At 37.5% G+C, this 22,763-nt stretch overlaps 1 protein-coding gene across 1 annotated transcript; it reads left to right on the plus strand.

The window, feature by feature from the left end:
• The first annotated feature begins 8,189 nt into the window (after positions 1-8,189).
• nae1 (nedd8 activating enzyme E1 subunit 1) lies at positions 8,190-14,884 on the plus strand. The gene is made up of 21 exons (XM_077621120.1): positions 8,190-8,222; positions 8,298-8,462; positions 9,564-9,667; positions 9,756-9,816; positions 9,898-9,928; positions 10,026-10,097; positions 10,436-10,515; positions 10,715-10,824; positions 11,007-11,116; positions 11,199-11,261; positions 11,338-11,401; positions 11,477-11,568; positions 11,931-11,990; positions 12,085-12,218; positions 12,290-12,365; positions 12,576-12,615; positions 12,907-12,993; positions 13,113-13,205; positions 13,300-13,414; positions 13,521-13,570; positions 13,664-14,884. Exons 2-21 carry the CDS (start codon positions 8,413-8,415, stop codon positions 13,771-13,773), a joined length of 1,602 nt encoding a protein of 533 aa, XP_077477246.1. The 5' UTR covers positions 8,190-8,222; positions 8,298-8,412; the 3' UTR covers positions 13,774-14,884.
• The last annotated feature ends 7,879 nt before the right edge of the window (positions 14,885-22,763 follow it).

A 22,763-nucleotide genomic window follows, 5' to 3' on the forward strand; every position in this document is an offset into this window, starting at 1 on the left:
AAAGACATGAGCAGTGTTCATGTTTCGTGAAGTAGCTGCTCTATTTTTCATTGCTGATTTACAGATATAATCAACCATTCCATCAGTTCTCATCACTGCTGTATTTTAATCGATTTTGTTCATAGTTTCATTTTGGATACTATAATAATAATAGCAGTTGTCTTGGATAGTCCCCCACGCACACAGTATACAGTAAATATCCCAACAGTTATCTAGACTCAAATGCCCAATTTTCAGAAAAAGTGATTTTTCTTTTGTTGAACTGGCATCTTTGTACCCAAAAGCACCACTAAAATTATCAAAATATTTGGGGGAAAATATTTCTAATGAGAAAAAATGTAAATAGTTTTTGCGAAATAAAAAAGAAAGAACATTTCCAGTCAAACACTACATTTTTTGCACCATTTCCTAAATGATAGTAGCTTCTAGCAAATTAATGAAAATATGAAAATATATTTTTATTTTGGAGATTTGGAGAAAGATGTAACTAACTGCACATTGCTTGATGTTGCTAGGCAACAAGTGTGAAAAATAGTTATCCTTTTGCGGTTAGAAAAAAATATCAGTATACTTTGTTTATTTAATAATGTTACATATTATGAAGCAGTTAACATATCAGTGTGTTTTAATTGGTACCTCTGTTTACAGACTGACTTTACAGTATGTTTGACTTGGGCTCATGTCGAACAAAAGCAGTTGCCATGATGAATAATAGTGTCCGTTTTTTCTTCTTTTTTAAAATAAAACGAGTAGAAACCTGTCCTGAGGAAAAGGTTGAAAACATTAATACATTCTCTTCGAACATTCTAAGTTATTTCACTGTCTCTTGCTCTTTTAGTCAATCTAAATTGCCTGCAAGTACTGTTACAGAGCAGGTGGTTCAAATGTCCTTTGGGTTTTACACGTGATTGACAAATGCATTCTGGATTTGACAGGACTGCAATGCCAAAGCTGCACCCAATTCACAATATTTTGGGTGAATTGCAAAGTCTGTCCACTCAACAATTAACAGAAGCTTCTGGTATTTACCTATTCAGAATTCTGTATTTATTACAATCATATTTAAGGAATGAGCTACATCTGTTAAAACACGATACATACATACTAGATACTCAAATCTAACTCGACATATGTAGCTATGAACATTGTTCAAATACATGTAAGAATATTTAACCAATTTTCATCGTGATCTAAAACCACATTATTGTAGAATAAAAGCTTTTTCTCTGTTCTACTGCACATTTCTGTCAACCTGTTTGAATCCAGTGGCTGGCCACCAATTCAAGATGTCACCCACCTGGTTTCTGAGACATTATAACCACAAAACAAACAAAATAAGGATGTCCATGAAAAAAATACAGTACTTTTAACGAAAGCAATAAGCAATCATGGCCCAGAATAGGCATTCTCTTTGTCATAGGGGAATTCTGTTAAAAAGGATTTGAATTGCTTGACAAAAGAAATAGTCCTTCAACACTGTATACGCGTCACTTATCCTATTTCAGGCACTTTGGCTGTAATCAGTCTTTCAGTAGTAAATGCATATAAAAAGAAAAATGGGCTGTATATTTTCAAGAGCTCAGTTGCAATCAATTCAATTCAAGCTCCTGAGTCTATTTAAAATTACTAGTATAAAGAACATTTCTACGGAAGAATTATTGACGAGTGTTCGGAAAAGTGCACATTAAATACAGTGTGTACTACATGCAACCATTCATTCACACTAGTCTGTAACACAGTCGCATGTTTAGACGTGCAGGTCAAATAAATAAAATATATTAAATACAAAATAAATCCAATCTGGGGCAGCCCGTTGGAGCGCGTGGTTAGCACGGCGGCCTCACAATGGGAGGCCTGGGTTCAAATCCAGGTCGGTCCACCTGTGTGGAGTTTGCATTTCTCGGGCCTGCGTGGGTTTTCTCCGGGTACTCCGGTTTCCTCCCACATTCCAAAGACATGCATGGTAGGTTGAGTGGACACTCTAAATTGCCCTTATGTATGAGTGTGAGCGTGAATGGTTGTTTGTCTCCTTGTGCCCTGCGATTGGCTGGCCACCAAATCAGGGTGTCCTCCACCTCTGGCCCGAAGTCAGCTGGGATAGGCTCCAGCACCCCCCACGACCCTAGTGAGGATAAAGCGGTTCAGAAAATTAGATGAGATGAGAATCCAATCTGATTCTTTCTCACCGAAAAATCGGACAATATTTCAAGGCTTCAAGTTACTACCTTAGTGACAGACTTCCATGTCCCACCTACATCATCTACAAGCAGTGACTCATTTCCATTTCGTCGCAAGCATGTGTACATACAGCTGCTCTGTTCACACTTTATAGCAAAGGAATATGAATGGTAACAATGAACAATTTTTCACTGTCCTACAGAAAATATTTCAGACTTAAAATTAACAGCTAGAATAAGACATGATTGTTCCCACATTTATCGCAAGAGTGGCTGTCTTGAGATGAAAATTACTGCACAAAGCCCCCCCATGGCCCCCTCCTACACTTACCACACACTCGCAGTCCACCCACTCTCACTTAATGAGCACAAGATGAGACAGCTAACCTCTGGCATCAGTTATGAACTAATACTTGATTGAGAGGGGACCTGCAGTTCTTGAGTGGGCAAAGTTGCTCTGAAAAATGTAGAGAGAGGCGAAATGATTTGTTTGAGGTGAATTCATTTTGCTCTATTTACCTTTATAAATAATAACTACTTGTTTTGCCACATGGGCCATGAGGCAGTGTATTGCCGGGATTGGACTGTGGACAATCAGAGAGCACATATCAACAAACAGCCATTCAAACTCACAAAATTCTCATAGTAGGTGTAGGTTTAGCTTTAATTAACTGATATATCCATTATTTTGTATCTTGTAAGGAAGTTTGAGTACCCCTTAAGTGCAGAAATAATATAAAAATTCTACACAACAGGTGGCAACCCAGCATTTGAAACCAAGGCACCATCACTGGGAGGGAGTTGTGCCAAGCATTTGTCCAATGCACTGTCCATTGGATTAAAATGTGCCATAAAATATATTAGTAGTATTTCTCTTTGAGTGTACAGGGCAGTTGTGTGTATTAAAACATGTAAATTCCCCTAACTAATTGAGAAGATGCTTTGCAATGCAAAGCTTCCCACATATGCTATGCATTCATTTATTTTATTTTTTTATCAGATATAATTAAGCAAAAGTTTTTGAATAGACCAACACTTGAAGACAGTGGTGAGAAACTATGTTATATTTAAAAGAAGAACTGTTTGGTTGTTTTATTTCTACAGACGTTAAAACAATATATTTCCCGTTGCTAAGCTTCATGCGATAAAAAGTAAACATAACAAGTACAGCCAAGTGGACACCATGACATAATAATCAAATAAATCCCCATTTATTAGTTGATCTATTTTTACAGACTTTGCATAACAGTGTTAGAGTTTGGGTCAGTTAGAAAAATTGCATAGTTTGCCCAAAGTGTACGCTTATTTGCCTAATTGGATGGAAAGAATCTGGGGGAAGAATTACCAGGCTGTGAACTCAGCAGCTGTTATGCCATTTGTTTTTCAAAGAGATGCAGACTGACCAGTATGTAGAACCACTGATTACCGGTTTTACTGGACAGTGCTTTCCAATATGGGGCGGGCCAAGGTTTTGCCACACATAGGACTTAATGAGCAGTGACTGGAAAGCCTTGCAAGTGGTGCTGTCAACACCTGGACATAAATAAAGCTAAAGATAGGGCAACGTGGCTTCAGACCAGCCTTCTGGTCAGTCGCAGTCTTTTTATAGAATCACTCTGATTTATAAAAGGCTAACATGGGCTATTTTTACCAAATGGGCCTGGGGATAGAGATCTTGGAAACTTGTGATGCTTTTGCAAGCATGACTGACCCTTCTGACTCAAACGTGTTGGTGCGGTAGCTTGCACGAGTAGCGACAGATAGCAAATGTCGCACAGCCCTATGATGTCCTGGACAACGTCCAAGCGAGGAGATGGACATAAATCTCACCTTAAAGTTGATAATTTCGTTCTGGCTCATTGTCTTGGAATAATCCTTTGATAAACATTTTTTTTCCACAAAGGCCAAAAAAAGCTCAATACATTACATCTCAATAGTATACCAATGAAAAAAAATGCAAATGCATTGGACATCTATCATGTTTACTAGCGCCACATGAGTTTGTTTATAAATTCTACTCTAGTCCCAGACAAAATGAAAAACATATTATCTCACTTGTGAATAGCCAGAAATGTCAAAGCTTGAAATAATCATCTTTTAAGGAGATGCTTATCAAATAGCTTTTGCCAAATCGTTCTCAGAAAAAAAGATGCAGACAAACACCCTGAATTGGTGGCCAGCCAATTGCAGGGCACACGGACACAGACAATCGTGTTCAAATCCAATGGGTGAAATAACAATTGATGATTTAATTGCCTTTGCCTGGTCTCCAGAGAGCACTTTGCATCTACTTTTGCCTTCAAAGTTTACTCACAAGATAACAGAAAGCCATATTCTCTTTGGCAAACCCTACAATCATAAATAAGAAACACCTCAAGAATATTAATTAAAGAGCAGTGTTTTCACTGTTCATTGTTATAGTATGCCTACTGTTGCCAATGCATTAACAGAATTAACAAAGAATGTAAACACATCTGACAGTCTAGTCTTTTGTAGCAGTTTCCTCTATGAAATCTGTAAGCCAAATATCTTTTGACAGTGATTTCAAACAGACATGTATGAAATGAATATGCCTTGATGCGGTTCCGAATGTGTTGCTATAGCGACCCCGGAACAAACATTGCACTTGCTTACTGTAAGGGAAATGTAAGGGTCAGTCACTGCAGACACTTGAGTTTCTGTAAGAACATAAATGCTAACAGCCTACAGCAAATATAAATGTACTTCAGGTGAAAAGGGATCTTCTTACAAGGGTCAGGGTGCAACTTTCACAAATGTGAGAACTCACAAGCAAATCCACAATTTCTTATCAACACCAGGAGTGACCAATGGACAAGGAAATAAAATAAGCGCCAAAGCCACATTTTTTTTAGAAAAGGTTGAAAGATCAAAACATTTATGTTACTTTTGGTAACAGGCTAGTATGGAATTAGACATTATGATACAGCTTCCATAATTATAGTCTACTGTTTTCCTTGTTTCTCTTAAGAGACCACCAAGAGACAGAGGAAAATCCTCTCCTTCACCTCTGTGATTTATTGTCTACTACACTGAGTGAACCAAGGCCTTTGGCTGTCAACTTCAATGGCATTTGCTGTTTATACACAACCTGCTGTTAATGTGGCAAGTTGTTAGCACTGTACCTTAGACTTGACCCTCATTGTGGTCGCGAACTTAATGTCAGCATCCATCAGGGAAAAGGGTTGCTCAGAAACCAAGGCCTTTTACTAAACATCAAAACAAAATAGATAGATAAGACAGAGCTAAATAAAGGCATTCCAATGACAAAAGAAACAGTTGTTACCAGAGGAGTAACTAATTGGATATTTTTATTGGATGATTTTATTTCCTGACAAGGTGATGCAGATGGATCACGAGCCCAAAGACAAGTAGGGGAGATATGAGTGGGCTCAAAGTTTGCGCTTTGTTGCTCCGTTGTTTGTGTCCATGGTAACTTCACAGCAACTACTTCACGTTGCTGCCAGATAGTCGCTGTCAATACTGAGGAAATCAAGGGATTCAAGAAAACATTTCTTGACTTATAATTATATTTATATATATTACTTTCACTTTCACTAATATAAATTATATTTCCTTTTTTTACTTTTAAAAATGAAGTGACTTATGATGTAGGACTTCAAACACTAAATGAATTATTTTCAATTTAACATACCCTATCCATCATAGTTATGTAATTCCTAATGTATTTTTTAATAGAATTTGATAGTGATTTTACCTCTTACTGGAGTGCTTTGCTTTTAAAGCAACAACATATATTTTGAATAGCTTAACATAATGTATTATGCTAGCTGGCCTCATTTCTGATTTTATTTATGATGTAAATGTCATCAGTTAACTAAATTCTTATAAGATTGACCCACAATTGTCCTTGTTTTCCCCTTATCATATCTATTAGATCTTTTCAAGGGTTATAGCAAAAAAAACTATTCCAATGAGCAGAATGACTGTGTTAAATATATATGTGACTGATTCTATTCCTGAGGTCTGACTGTAATATCCAATAACATAGCACATCGATTTTGGCCCAGGATGATGTGCTTGCTCGGGTATTCTCAGTCTCAATGAAGCTTCCTGGTGCTATTTTGGAAGGGCTATTTGAGAGTATGTGTTAAATATATTTCACGCACGCCCACCCTCATTCTTTATTCATTAGTATGCAAACAGATTTGTCTCAACATCCATCAGCATTCAAATGCTGAGGACACCAATGTGAAAAATATATGACAGATGTAAATATACTTTATTTTGGGGAAAACAATGGCAACATCCAAGGTCATTAGAAAACAGCTTCAAGTTCATTTTTTTTCTCAGTGATAAGAGAAAATACCCCCCCCCCCCCCCCCCCAAAGAAAAAGAAGGAAGAAATATAGATAATATAAACAACTTACATTGATCGTAGGTAATATAGAATAAGGCAAGTTAACCTCAATGATGTTACAATTACAAAATAAGCGTGTTACAATCCATACTTATAAGGAGTATGCTGGAGCATAAAATAAAGCTCATAGTATATTTGTGACGGAATGTGACCCTCGCTGCATCCAAATAAAGAGGGGAAATGCTGCCATCTACAGGAGAATGCAATTCTGCAGCTATTGATGCAGCGTTAAAGAACTGTAGTAGTTGAGTACTGTCAGCAATCTATGGAGGGTAACTGGATTATAGCAGTCATTATTCGCCCTTTTAGCCAAAATGTGCATATATATGGGTAATTTATTTTTAGATCGTTTTTTAAAAATTAACATAAAGTAAGCCAATATTTCTTCATGCCTTCTAAGGGCCCCCTTGCATTGAATCTTCTCAAATGAGAGGGGATCCTCACAAAAAATGCAAAGAAAAATGATATGTATAGCCAGAGAGAAATATTATTTGTTTTTTTGTTTGTTGTTGTTATTTGTGCAATTTGTGGTGAAAGCTTTACATCTCATAATACTTGTATAATGACAATAACAGAATTCAATTCAAACAGAACATTTTCGTTTTCAAATAATGATTCTTTACTTGATTTCTCAGAACGTTTTTGAAGTTCCTCAAAAAGCACAGTGTTAATAATTGACGGTGTATGCTGTCTGTATGCTCCTCCACTACAATCCAATTTAGTAATTACCTTGCTCACTACCTTGGAGGTTTATGCAAAACTGCAAATTTCAATGGAAACATTTGCTTAAAAATGGTCAAACCTTACACAATGTAGATAGATTTACAGTTATGGAGGTGAGCTTATAGTAGCCGTGCGGAGGAAAACAACCCTGTAGGTGAAATCCTAGAAAAAAAATAATTTGAGACGGCACAAAACAACTACAATCGTTGCAAACACTGGTTTCACTCAAATAAAAATGGCATGCCAAAAAAATAAAAAAATAAAACAACCCCCTGACAAACAGTAATGGGCCTGAGATCAGTCCATCTTGGGCAAACAGAGCAATCAAGATAAACACAGCACTAATCCAATTCCTGCTGCAGTCGGGTTTGTAACGATGGAAATGATCTATGGCCACAGGGACTGACTGGCTGCTCACCAGAAATAGGCTGGATCAATAAAGGATCATATTACACCAGCATGGAGAAAAGACATGAGTATGGCATGGTAAATGCACACAATCAGATGAACGGAATGCCAATGAAATGCAACCATAGTTTATCAATCATACTGTATAGTATATGGCAGCACATAAATTGTAGCTTTGTAAGGCTCACTTTGGTTATAAACAGTTATTACATCAGTGGAATCTAAATTACTCATTCATTCATCTTTCATACGGCTTATCCTCACAAGGGTCCCATGGATGCTCCAGCATCCCTGGAGCATTATATTTTTAACTAAATAATTAAGTATATAAACTGTTTTTGTAGTTATTTCATTTTCTATTTAGTATTAAAAATATTGTGGTGGTATTTTTCGAATTAATTCTCAATGATAAATGATGGCTGATCATACATCCTGGTCAATGCATCAAATTCAGACTAGTATGTGTATTCTCCACTCCACAACAAGCAAGCAGACCCTCCCTATATTTGCCGACAGTAAATCCAATCTCATTCAATAGCATACATTAAATTCATGCTTTATAATGATTGTATTTTTCAATTATTATCTAGGAATCTTTGGGTTTGATGTGCTGAAAATGCGAGTGTGAATCGCATTGTATGGAAAACTGTGTCGAATCTGTGGTTGCCAAAGCAAATTCGCATAAACATACCATTGACAGATTCCATGGCAGCCACCAAAACAGCCAAAGAACAGAAATATGACCGGCAGCTCAGGTAATTTATCTTACAGCGAGGTCGTACGTGCTTAACACTACTTTTACCCGTGGCAATTTCCTGATTAATGTCCACAAAATTAATGCCGGGACAGCTAAAATGTAACGCTAGCATTAGCCGCATTGCTACCTGCAGCGTACGCGGACTACAACACTACAGCCCTGAATGAATGAATAAAGCGCATGACCTGAAAATTGTCTTGAATATCTCAAGTTCCTTACTGTAAGGATTATATTGTTTACTATCACCAATTAGTCACATCTCATTTCCCTGGCGAGTTTTGACATTATCGGGTAGGGGTTAAATCAGAAACATTTATTAAGCATGTCCTCTCAATGAATGTGTTGTTTTCCATTGTTGGAGTTTAGCCATCTCATCTTTCATCTCATTTTCGGAACCTCTTTATCCTCATTAGGGTCGCGGGGGGTGCTGGAGCCTATCCCAGCTGGCTTTGGGCCAGAGGCGGGGATTGGTCCCTGGATTGGTGGCCAGCCGATCGCAGGGCACAAGGAGACGGACAACCATACACACTCACACCCTTACCTAGGGGCAATTTAGAGTGTCCAATCAGCCTATGATGCATTTTTGGAATGTGGGAGGAAACCGGAGTACCCGGAGGAAACCCACGCAGGCCCGGGGGGAACCTCCAAACGCCACACAGGTGTACCTGACCTGGATTTGAACACAGGACCCCTTAGCTGTGAGGCCGATGCGCTAAACACTTGCCCCACTGCCCCCTATTTTATACTATGTTTATAATTTCCAAAATAGCTTTTAAAAATAAAAAATAGTAGTCTTATTTGCGGAGGAATATCAATACTTATTTTCAAAAATGTCTTTTTTAAAGCACATTTTTAAATTTCAGGTCATATATTTTTGAAATATGTATAATATTATTTAATTATTTTAAAATCCTTTTTTATGATTATATTAGTTCATACATTTATCTTGAGAAATCAAAAATTCTTAAAATTATTTGTTAATTCCTTTTTTTAAACTGTATATAACACAGGGATTTTTGAATCCAAATAAGTGTGCAACAGAATTGTGACAATTATGCAGACTAAAACTGTGATGGATGAATACATGCTGTGTTTGCAGATTGTGGGGGGACCATGGTCAAGAAGCTCTTGAAAATGCCCACGTTTGTATCATCAATGCCACAGCAACTGCGACAGAGATATTGAAAAACCTTGTGCTTCCTGGTAAAATGTTTCTACATTCATCAATGCTGGTAGAACATTTGTTTGTTTTTTAACTACCATAGTAGAGTAAGCCAACTGTCTTCATCAGGTATTGGAGCATTTACTATAGTGGATGGACACACTGTTTCAGGAGAAGACGTAGGACATAAGTAAGACACATTTCCGTTTTGGGCTCTTATGGACAATATAATCAATTATTTTGTTCACCTGTCGTTTGTCTTTGGTGTTAGCTTTTTTCTTAGCTGGAACAGCATTGGAAAGGTACGTTCATCTCTGTGTAATTAGTGTAAGCCTTGTCAAATCAATTGATTTATAATACTCAAGTGCTTGCAATATATCATTGACCTTTATGTTACAGAACCGGGCACAGGCTGCCACAGAACTGCTTCAAGAACTGAACACTGATGTATCGGGAAACTTTGTTGAGGAGGTTAGTGTTGGTTGCTATTATTTGATCATAGTGTCATTGGCAAGTTGATTTAGAAAACACATTATAATACTTATCTGAACAATAGGAGAAAGTATCAAAGAAATGACATTTTAACATAAAACAAAGAACTGTTGTTACCAAAATCTGTTAGCATACACACAATCATGCTCATGTCAGCCTCTGAAAATATCACGATCATACGCCCGATATTTTTTATTTACAGATTTTTTTCTTATGTATGTTGTGGGCATATTAACCATATTGTACACTATAGTGTATTTTACCTGAGAAATTGCGGCAAATGTCCTTTCTCTCTTGTGTCATCATCCTTATTTCAGAGTCCTGACACGCTCTTGGACAACAATCCAGAATTCTTTCACAGATTTACCGTTGTAATTGGTGTGCAGTTATCTGAAAGGTATGATATAACTTTTGTAATTTTTACTTTCACTGTCAGTTTTCTCAAGGTAAATAAATTTAATTGCTCACTACCTCGGGGGAAAATCGTTGATCCACTTTACCTTAATTTATGTGTACTCTGGAACACTTGTGAATCTGGTAACAGTGTTTTACTCCCTTTATTTATTTATTTATTTTTTCCTCCTGAAACATTATAGCACAAGTCTGAGGCTAGGTGCAGTTTTGTGGAGTGCCTCAGTGCCATTTCTGCTTTGTAAAACGTACGGCCTCATTGGCTACATGAGGCTTGTCGTGCAAGAGCACACAGGTCAGTAGAATCTAATTTGCTTGCACGGACAAATAGACCTTTCAACATCAGTGTTTTTTTAAACATGAATTGAGTGTGTAACACAAGTATAATCATTCAGTGTAAACATAAGGTTATTCATAACTTCTGTGTAGCTCATTTTCTTATATATCGTATTTAAAAGTGTCATATATCCCTTACAGTGATTGAGTCACACCCTGACAATGCTTTGGAGGACCTGAGGTTAGATCAGCCTTTTGCTGAGTTCAAGGAACACATTCAGTCTTATGACCTGGAAAGCATGGATAAAAAGGTGCTTATTTTGTGCAAGAATGTATTTATTTTTCTTGCTTTGCTCAGAGAATACTCATGCTTATATTTGCTTCTCTTTGTAGGATCATAGTCACACACCTTGGATTGTCATTGTTGCTAAATGTCTTGAAAAATGGCTCAGCGAGGTACAGTAATATAAATCAACAATACGGATGTTTACATTTGTAAAAATGTGCTATGACATGCCGTTGTACTTTTTAGCAAGATTCCCAGCTGCCCCGAAATTACAAGGAGAAAGAGGCCTTTAGAACGATTATTCGCGAAGGTATTTGTACTGAGTCTTTCATTGAGTTGAATCTCATGTGTGTGTTACTTCACTTGTCAATTTGTTTTATTTAAGGGATTTTGAAGAATGAGAATGGGGTCCTTGAGGATGAAGAAAACTTTGAGGAAGCCATTAAAAATGTCAACACTGCCTTAAATCCAACCAAGGTTCCTGTTTAGATTGTGATACTGTCCTTTTTTAGATAGGTTCTATTCTATAGGTACTTTTCTTGCTAGTATTTTTTTTATATAATTATAAATACGTTTATGATTTAATATGTTGTTAATAACGATGAAATGAATGAAATTCAAATCAATAATGACAAAAATAGGCACTGTTTAAGGCTGTTTAACATACTTGAACAGCATGGATTGAACATTTAGCTCCATCAATAGCAGTCACCGAGTTAAAGTGCCCTGTAATGGTTAAAAATGTATAAAAAAAGAATTCTGCATGAGATGAGAAAATACAAAACCGTTGGTAATCGTTGTGATTTTTTTTAAAATTAAAATGTAAATTGTTTTTTCAGATCCCCACTGTTGTTAAGGAGCTCTTCAATGATGATCAATGTAACAACTTAACATCGCAGGTTTTGGACTTGAGTATTGATTTTCATTAAATTGTGCACCTATTCCTGTGAAAATATTTAAGATCGAATCCACTCTACTGGCATTTCTTGACAGAGTTCACCATTCTGGTTGATGACACGAGCTGTGAAGGAGTTTGTACAGAATGAAGGCGGTGGCAACCTACCTGTACGAGGGACCATCCCAGATATGATTGCAGACTCCCAGAAGTTTATCAACCTCCAGAACGTGTAAGAAGCTAGCATAAAGAGAAACAGTAGTTTGAGCGTGGGCAGCTGTTAAAGTGAACGTTTCCACACAGTTACAGAGAAAAGGCCCTGCAGGATGCAATGTCTGTTGGCAGATATGTTGAAAGTCTGATGCAGTCTGTTGGAAAGGTAAGCTATCATCCAGTGTGAAAACACGACAATGCGACACAAATAATAATATGCACTAGTGTTAGTAAAATGTGATAAGCCTTTCGGGGAAATACATAATACTACAATACATCTGTGGAAAAGAAAACCTCCAGTGATAACCAATCGTTTTTAGCATTTACCTTTTTTTATTGGTGGTGCATTGATGAAATATATTGTTCTCTCTGACAGGCACCTGAAAGCATCTCTGAAAAAGACATCAGACTGTTCTGTAAGCAGCAATATATTTTGTTGTTTTTCCTGCACTTTACCAAGTTTATTAAACTTAATTTATACTTTACTGTCAAATGTTGAAGTATGGTTAATCTTTTTATTCAGTTCAATCCTAAAAGTACTATGGAAGTCTCGGTTAAAAGTTTTTATAATTAATTCAGTTTTTGAAACTTGATTATCTCCCTTGTCTTATTTAAAACTCTCCTGACTATTGTGTCATCAGTTTTAATTGTTTTTTGTGTCACTGATTTCAGCACATGTTGTTGTTGTTGTTGTTGTTGTTGTGTAGGCAGGAATGCGTCATTCCTGCGGGTGGTGCGCTGCAGATCTTTGGCGGCAGAGCACAGCGTGGATTCAGTCAACAGAGATGAAATCAGTACGTAGGAGATGCACTTTCTGAAATGTATCCTATGTCATTTTTAGTGAGAATATTACGTTGCTTTTTAGCATTAAGCATGGCCAAATCACTCAATAATAATTATTATTTCTTTACAGCCTCATGCATGGACAATCCCGATAGCGAGATGGTCCTCTACCTTATGCTTCGAGCAGTTGATCGTTTCTACCAGCAGCACTCACGCTATCCGGGTATTTGCAATCTTTGGTTTTAAGTGAATTATCTTGGTGCCAAATACACATTTAAATAAAACCGTGCTCTAACAGTTTTTAATATTTTTTTCAGGTGTGTATAACTATCAAGTAGAAGAGGACATCAATAAGCTCAAGCTCTGTGTCACTAGCTTGTTACAGGAGTACAACCTTAATGTCAACATTAAGGATGATTACGTGCACGAATTGTAAGGCTTACTTAAATTTTTTAGTTCTTTATTTGATTTTGGGGGGTGAGGGATACATTCCCAATTTATAAGTTATTTATAAATATATGAATTCACTTTTTTGTAGTTGTCGATATGGTGCAGCAGAGCCCCATACAGTTGCTGCATTCATGGGAGGTAATGTAAAAGTTTACAGTATGTTCTGTGTTTCGCACATTCCTCTCTTTTTCATTACATTACATTTTGATTGGCTTGATTGTATCTGTTCAGGGTCTGCTGCTCAAGAGGCCATCAAGATTATCAGTCACCAGTTTGTGCCATTTAGCAACACTTTCATCTACAACGCCATGTCACAGACCTCTGCTACGCTACAATTGTGAGACAGGTACACATTCTAAACCCATTCGCAAAAACACAAGATGGACATCCTAGAATATTTTCCTCTCTCCAAGACTTTTTTTCTTTTTTCTAAAAACCTGCACTTAAATTATGATTTGGTCAAACAAATATCATTCTGCTTTGCTCATATCTCTTATTATACTCTGTGATAAAAGTGGACTTATTCTCTAAAACACAATTAGTATACAAGTTTTGACTCTGCCCCTTTTTACCCAAATATTATCTGGTTTAGTTTTCTTTTTCATGAACTACAGTTCAAAGTATGCTGTTTTTTTGACCTATTATATAATATTGCAGTATACTGCTGTCATTTGGACCCACAATATGTCTTGCTAAATTCAATACAGTAATACAGTAATACCTTGACATACGACTGCCCCGACATACGAGGACTTTGAGATATGAGTAAAATTCCGAACAAATATTTGCCTTGAGATACGAGACCATTTTTGAGATACGAGCACATGAGACAGTCAAGCTGCTGAGACGCCAGAGGCTGCTTATGACTGTCTTTCTTGCCGCAACTCCCTCGTATAAAGATCTCAAAGAGCACTGGGTGGAGCGTTGCATTTTTAAAAAAATATGAGAGTGGTGTACGCATGGCGGAGCTTGCTCGCCAATACGAGAGCAGTACTTCCTGGACAAGTTGGCAAGTGGTCGTGCGTTATCCTACTGTGAGAACATTTGTGTGTGTCATTTTCAGAATATTTTGAAGGGAAGACAAAAGCAAACAACCCTCGATAGGTTCCTTTTAAAAACTGCGGCTGAAAGTCGGGGTGGAGGCGGGGCAAAAAGAGCCAACCCGGGGGGAAGAAAGGTAAAAAACAAAAAAAAAACAAAACTAGAATTATGTTTAGTGTAAGGTAGATTAAATTTATATTTGAATGTGTCTGTATCGTAATCCAATATCACTTAAATTTCTTTATTTTATGTTACGATCGTGTTGCCGTGCAAAAAGTCTCCCGTTCGCGCTGCCATCCGTCTGTACTGAATAATGTCTATTTTTAGTATTCAACATCATAACCACTAGTTATTAGTTACTCTGTTAGTAGATGGCGAATTAGAAAAAATAAAAATGTTTTTCCATTCTAATGTCCTTTTTTGTGTTTTTTTTTTCAGAGAGTGAATTAATTTGTATTTAGTTTATTTCTATGGGAAAAGTTGATTTGAGGTACGAGTAAATCGATGTACGTGCTCGGTCCCGTAACGCATTAAGCTCGCATCTCAAGGTATTACTGTATAGGTGTTTCATATGCCGCTGAAAAGTGTTTGAGGGATCTTCTTTTCAATCAGTAGATGGCACACTTTTCTATTCACATTATAAGCATTCTGTTGAAGATTTAATGTGCTTCATTGGCTACACTAACACTATCTAAAATGACGAGATCTTTGCCATAAAAGTGTATATGATGTTTTGTTTTACACTGGTTATTAAAAACACAATTGTTTTACAAAATTTGGAAACAAAGAGGCAAACATGAAATTAATGAGACACAGCTGAAATATTTTTGTAAATTATGGTTGCTGTCATTTTCTGAAAATATATCTTACTATTTCACGGTACTTCAACCTACCAAGAACCTGATGGCAGATGCAGTGTACTTATTGTGTGTCCCATCATTTGCAATATAAAAAGCAAAAGTGTCAACTGTAATCAAGCATCATTAACAAACACAACAAAACATTGGCTAAAATAAGTTATGCAACTACTATCTAAATAAATTATGTTCAGGATTATAATAATTAACCATCTATAATCATTTAGTTTAGTGGTTGATGTGACTACCTGCTATATTGGCACTATCCGTATACAGTGGTACCTCGACATACGAGTGGCCCGACATACGAGCAATTCAAGATACGGGTAAAATTTCGGGCAAATGTTTATCTTGAGATACGAGACAAATTTTGACATACGAGTAGACAGCGGACGTGAGATGTTGCTAATAAGAACATCATGGGCACTGTCTCGCTTCCCGCAACTCCCCCGTGTAATGTCTCTGGTCGCGACTCCCTCTTTGTACTATCTCTGCGAGCACTGGGCGGAGCGTTGCATTTTTTGCATTGTTTTTTTTCTTCCCGTTAGTCAGTGCGAATGGCGTATATACTACTTCTCGTTGGCAAGTGGTCGTGCGTTATCCTATTGAGAGGACATTTGTGTGCATCATTTTGGAAATATTTTGAAGGGAATACAAACTCAAATAACCCTCGATATTGACTGAAAGTCAGTGTGTAGGCGGGGCAAAAAGAGCCAACCCGGGAGAAGAAAGGTATCAAAATGTCAAACAAAATTAGAGTTAAGTTTAGTGTTAGGTTCATTTAAACTTATTTTTGAGTGTGTCTGCATCGTAATCCAAGTTCATTTCAATTTGTTTATGTTATGTTACGAGTGCGTTGCCGTGCAAAAAGCCCCCCCCCCTCTCTCTGTCCGTCTCTCCCTCTCTCCCCCCTTCGAAATCCGTATAATTTTAGTACTATTAAACACATTTTAGTAATATTAAACCACTAGTTATGTTACTTTGTTTATAGATGGTGAATTAGAAAAAAATAAAACATTTTTTTCCAATCCAATATCCTGTTTTTGGTGTTTTTTCAGAGGTTTGGAACAAATTAATTTCTTTTTAGTTCATTTCAATGGGAAACGTTCGTTTGAGTTACGAGAAAATCGACATACGAGCTCAGTCCCGGAACGAATTAAGCTCGTATCTCGAGGTACCACTCTTATTTTTAACATGCACATGATTATAAATTAATGGTATGGGAAAATTCCTTTACAAGATTAACTGGAAGGAAGAACACTCCAGTTTTTGCTCATATTTTAGCGTTTTGTAACTAAGTAATTATACAATTTAAAGTGAACTATAGCAGCTTGTTAAGTTGCTCAAACAGTGTAACAATTGCATCATGCATGTACCTAATGCTTGCATCACCAGCAGTTTGATTGCTTTAAGTGATTTATTATGAATAGCATTGTTTGGTCTGGTTTGATAAAATTGCATATTATTTCTCTCTAAATACTAACAGCTAAGAGCGATATACTGATCATAGTTACCCACAACCCTTGTGAGGATAAAGCGATTCAGAAAATGAATGAATGATCAAAGTTATTATTATTTAATGTTGAAGGTAAGACTAAAGCAGTGCTCAGTGGCCAAAGTAGTCGATTTATTTATTTGTATGAATGTAGTTATACATTTTGTGGATTCTTTTCTTATCACAGCCTCCATTTTTGTGTCATTACAATCCCGTATACCACATCTTCACACGGCCGCAAAAGTCACTGAATTCGTATCAATTTATCCTAGTGCGAGGGTCCTTTGCTAGAATCAATCTAAATCAGCAGGCCCTCCTGCGAAAGGGGAACATGGAAGCTTTAAGCAATAAAAAGTAAGGAAATGGGAGTGAGAACAAGATGACTCAGCTAAAAACATAAATGGTAATTGTGCCATAAAGGTGGTCCGCTTTGTCTATAGCGGATGAGGACTAAAGGCAGAGAGGGCCTTCGATTAAAAACCTGTTTCTTGATAGCTCATCTCGGCTACTTTTAGCTATTTGCCTGGCCAAGATCCAACCAATTCAGGCCTCACCTCCTCATGAGGCCCAGGCTGAAAGGAAAGCAGTCTGCCTTGGCGTTCAGTTTTTACTGGGAGACTGCGGGAGGCCGGCATACTTGAAACCTCTGAGGGGTCGGGGCCGAGGACCTCTCCATTCTTCCCACAAACAGATGGAGCTGCGACACTGGAATTTGAAAGTACAATAAGTGCATACCCAAAAGAAATGAAAGTTACCCTTTTTCGCAGCAAATAACAATTATTTTGCTTATAACATCGTATAGGGCTACATTTTTAACTCCTACTAACTTTACATACAGTTTTGGGTTTTTTCAACCTGACATTTCCTTTACATTTCTACACCACAAGGCTCATATCTCACTGCTAAACTGTCTCATCTATGTAAATGATTTCATGCCTTCCAGTTGCATTGTTAATCAGGTAATGCATCTCTCTAACCAATCAGTACTTGGCTTGCATTTGTAAGATAACTAATGCTGCATTTCACATCAAATGTATTATGTATGCTTTCATTTGCCTGCACTTTCAAAGGCAAATATTTATTGAAACAAGAGGAGCTTATGTATAAAGATTATTAAAACCCCTTGGTTGTCTCAACCACTAATATATTTGATTGCAAAATTTTCATGTATTTTGGTCCATAACAGTAAAGAAACTAAAAAAAAAAAATCCAACTTAAACAAATTTTTATGGCGCGTTGGTTTTACATTGTTAAGTGTGTCCGGTGCTAAAGCAACCACTAAGGCAGTATTTTAAAAGTGTTATTATAGATGGCACATTTTTTTAAATTACATAATTGTGACGAATCAATAGCTCGTAGTGCACCTTGACACACGTGTCGGCTCTTCTCACAAGCGGATCTGCTGCTCTATTTTGTTACTGATTGTTCAGTGGATTAGCTCTGTCAGTTGTCAGTATTAAAAATAATTACAGATAAAATTAAAAACAAATGGAAGTTTAGACATTCTGCCGACTGATGTCCCCCAGACTCCTCCCTTTGGCCTGAACAACACTCATCAAGTCCCATGAAAAAAAAAAATCTGTGGTAGTGTTTGTGTAAACCTGTCAGACGCACCAATGGCAGTGTCGACATAACCTACGACTCGTCACCTGGAATCGTGTTCTTTTAGCTGCTATGCCTGTAGAGTCAAGAAGTTGATATGTCCAGATGGGGTCAGAAATTGACGTACTCCCTCCTGGGAAACTTTGGTGTCCAATTTCACTCAACCCCTCCTGCCTACACATGGTACGCATGTCATCATTCATGTGTTCACACTGTACACTCTCATGGGACTTGAATGCACTCAAACTCACATTAGCTTGATAAATGGTGCACACATTGTTTAAAACATTCACACAGCTGTAATTTCTTCAAACATTTTTGCTCCTTTATTACATCCAACCACATTTCTTCCCCAACTATTAATTTGTTTGTACATGTGGTATATAATAAATATGCTACACTTTGGAATTACTATACAATACAATAATGGAAATAGAATACTGTCAAAGATAGTGTGCAGTATTTCATTCTTTGTTTAACAAATTCCTGATAAATGTTGGTGCCTTTTGGGGTATATGTATATAAATATTCTTTCATTAGAATTGATATGCCAACATTCCTGAGGTACTGCTGAATGTGAGAGTATGCTTGTTCGGGTACAGAATGATTTACTTGCATTCTCCAGGTGCCATTCTTATCTCTGTCGCCCCTCTCTGGCATTTGCCCCGTCACTGAGATCAGTCAGATGCAGGCTGGGAATTCAGTCTGCCTGTTTTAATCACAATTCCCTTAACATTAACAGATGTGTACTCAACCAATCTCATTCAGTTATCCTATGTTAAATATAAATACTTCTATCCTGATACATCCATATCTAAAAAGCCGATCTTTTGAAGTAGACTGCTGCGCATTTACATGAGCAACACTCGCTCTCCTGATGCATGCATGTTTTCTTTGCCTCGTCTCATTTTTCAAGAGACATTAATGAAGACCACCTGTTTGCCGGGTGCAGGCATTGCATTGAGAACATAAAGAAAAAGAACTTTGTCAACAATGTGAGCCAAGCTTCAGGAAGTTACAGACGTGATTGATGGTCGATGGAAGAATTGCATCATAGATTTTTATCACCATTGTTTTCCCCCCCTTACATTTGTGGTATAGTTCATCCAGTCACGTGTGTTTGTGTGTATGTGTGGTTAAGAGAAGCAGAGAGTGATGATCTCCACATGGAAGTGTTTATGAAGAGTAGATGCTCAGGGTGAATTCCTCAGATAAGTGACACGATGTCTCTGTTGTGAGTGTAGAGTAGCCCAGCACCTCCCTATATGGACAACCACAAAAACCTGCCTTTAACATACAAACCAGAGCTTCCAGTCTTGGGCACTCAAAAGCGAGTGCGGATGTTTGAACTGTTGTTTGCGAGACACAATTTTGCATGTTGGAAAACTTTACTCAGCAAACATCACTGAGGTCAAAGTCTGCGACACAGTCAGCTGCATCGGCACCCTTTAGCTGACAACATTTTTCAGATTCCTGCCTTTTAACTACACTGGTACCTTGCATTCAACTCATTTTTTTTTAATCTACCATCTGAAGATAGTGTTAGTCATCCTCTCAGTGTAATCAATAAATCCAAAGATGAGGAATTAATCCTAAAAAGCAGTTGTGTGTGCGTGTGCAAGCAGACTAAAAATATTAAAAGCCATGAACGCAGAGTGGGGAAGATAAGACCAGTGAGACGTAAAAGAGGGAAACCCAAAAATGGATTTTGATTCATGTTGAGTTCCATCGTCTATTTAGATGGCAGAGGGTTTGCTGAAAGATTTTAGGCAAAAGTTGCTCTACTCCTGGAAACGCTCCTTTATCCATTTATTAGGAATCCTTGTGGGAGGTTTGGTAGTTCCAGACTTGCCTGGGCTCACAATCAGGGTAGCTCTCCAACCCTCTCCTGCTTCCTCACCCCTTTTCACTTAGCATCAGCTGCGTTGGCAGTTTTGGTTTATTGCCGAGGGAAGCGCTTTCCCCTTCTTTGCCTGTCATGTCATTGAGCATTTGGATTGATGAAGCCTTGACATTACTGCATCAGAAATTCAGAATGTGAGATGACACTTCCAGAACGGAGTAATTAAGTGTATTCTACCTGGTATTTCTAAGAATTAATGTCAAGTCTTATTTATAGAAATTCTTTCAAAACTGGTCTGCTCAGTGAAGGTTTCGTATTTTCTTCACTAGAAGCGTGTCCATTGTGACAAGAACACACTGTTCATTGTCATGTCAATGGTTGATATGACCTGCCCTAGATGATATAAAAGTGCTTTCTCAAGTAATCGTCTCTTTAAAACACCTTTTAAACTGTTCAAAACTTTGACAAATATGTCATAGTTGTGGGAAACCATAGTACTACAATGAAGAAAAAATGTACCCTCTTGTTAACAGGAAAATAAATCAGTTTGTCTGCTTAAAAACCCACGAATAACAAAATGTAATACATAATCTAGTAACTTGAGTGGAAAAATATATAACAGCCAGCAGCACACTTTGCTGTAGACACTGTGTTGCATCAGAGTGCGCTCATCTGCATTTTCCAAAGCAGTCACCATTACTGCTACAAAACTATGAGGGGGCCTAAAGGAGGAGGGGTTTAGGTTTTTTTTTTGCATGTTAATTTGAACTGTAAGGGGAGAGTACACAGCAAGGAACTGCCAGACCCTGTTAGGTGGACATATGGCAGTGCTGTGGCCTGGGGCGTCATTTGGGGAGGGGGATTGTATGCACCGGGGCATTATGTGTTTCATTTTGTGTGCTTGCATGGGTTTTGCGATGAATCTGTGACAAAGTTAAGGGGTTTAATGAGGCATTGCAGGGGGTTAGAAACAGAAGGGCGGCCCGGCACTCGCCCAGGGATTTTCTGTAAGTGCATTAGAGGGAGGAGTCAGTTTGAAGTCCTTGTTGCGTCGACACAATTGAGTTCCCTGCCCACTTTTCTCTGATCCCCACTTTCCATTAGTTCTTTTGTTCACCACTTTCACCCAATTTTGCTCTCTCGGAGACGCTATTAACAGAGCATCACAGCACAATCCAATAAAATAAGTAAATGTTAAAGAGTAAATAAATGTTGGTAGACATAAAAGGCAAAATTCTATTATGCATCTTTTAGGATGCGATGTGTCCGGTTGGACACTTTTTATATCCCTAATGAGCCATTCCCAAATTTATACAAGCACATCAATTGCTTATATTTGCTCTGATTATCTTTTTCTCCACTATTACACATTGGAAAAAAATTAGATTTTTTGCTTTTCAGTTCAATAAACAAGATTCTTTCCGCAAGGATTGACATTATCAAGCTATTGTCAAGCCCTTTAATGGTAAATTGCATAGTGTGATATAACATTTACAATATTTATAACACAAAAAATATATTTCTCCTGCTCATGTGGTAAGCAATGCTTATTTGGGGAGCGTAAAACTCAATTTTAACTCCACTATAGAGCAGGGTTGCGCAATTAGTTTTTTTTTTTATAAATGCATATCTAGCTTTTTAAATGCCGACAACAACTTCATCTACTTAGAGCCGACATTCTCCCCTAACATAAAAGAGCTGTGACAGCTGCTTGTTAAGTGATATATTGATCTTGGATCAAACCCAGGACCAAAGAACTGTGAGGCCGACGTGCTAGCCGCTGAACACCAGCATTTGCACCAAAATTTCATTCCGATTTGACAAAAAAGTGCTTAATTCATTGAGTTTTAGATTTATTTCATTTGTCAGCATACTATAAGTTAGATCACAAATATACATCATATATGTGTCATTTTCCTTGCAGCAGCTGGATTGTATGCGAGATGCTTGAAGCTGTTATTTTTAGTTAGCTACGTAGAAAGACACCAAACTGTCACTCACCCTGGTTGACCTTAGCAACTCTCGCAACTGCCTCTTGGCATTTGAATGTGAACTACAATTTAGAGTATCTATACTATGTACATATTCGAATAATTCATAGTGGTCTTTTGCTTTTTGTGTGTGAGTTCGAGCTGAACAGGCGTGTTTTTGGAATGTGGGAGTAAGTTTGTGTATCCGGAGAATACGTATTTTAGTATCACTTTGTTGTATATAAACATGAACAATTTGGAGAGTAATCTTTCTGCAACTTCCTTTTTCTGGAATGCATATTTTCATTCCATCAAATGGTTTTTACCCTCCCCCTCTCTGCATGTAGCTGAGGTTATATCATTTCAAGTATAAATAATTCACCAGGGGGTGTGCTGCTAGTGCAGTGTTTGTCTTCAAAGTGAGGAGTAATTTCGTCACGAGAGGAACAGTGAAGGTCATCTCTTTGCTGTGCACACTCTTCTGCCGTTATGGTGACTACAGTTGAAACAATGTACCACAGGA

The sequence above is a fragment of the Stigmatopora argus genome, chromosome 2 (assembly GCF_051989625.1).
Source record: "Stigmatopora argus isolate UIUO_Sarg chromosome 2, RoL_Sarg_1.0, whole genome shotgun sequence".
Taxonomy (NCBI): Eukaryota; Metazoa; Chordata; class Actinopteri; order Syngnathiformes; family Syngnathidae; genus Stigmatopora; species Stigmatopora argus.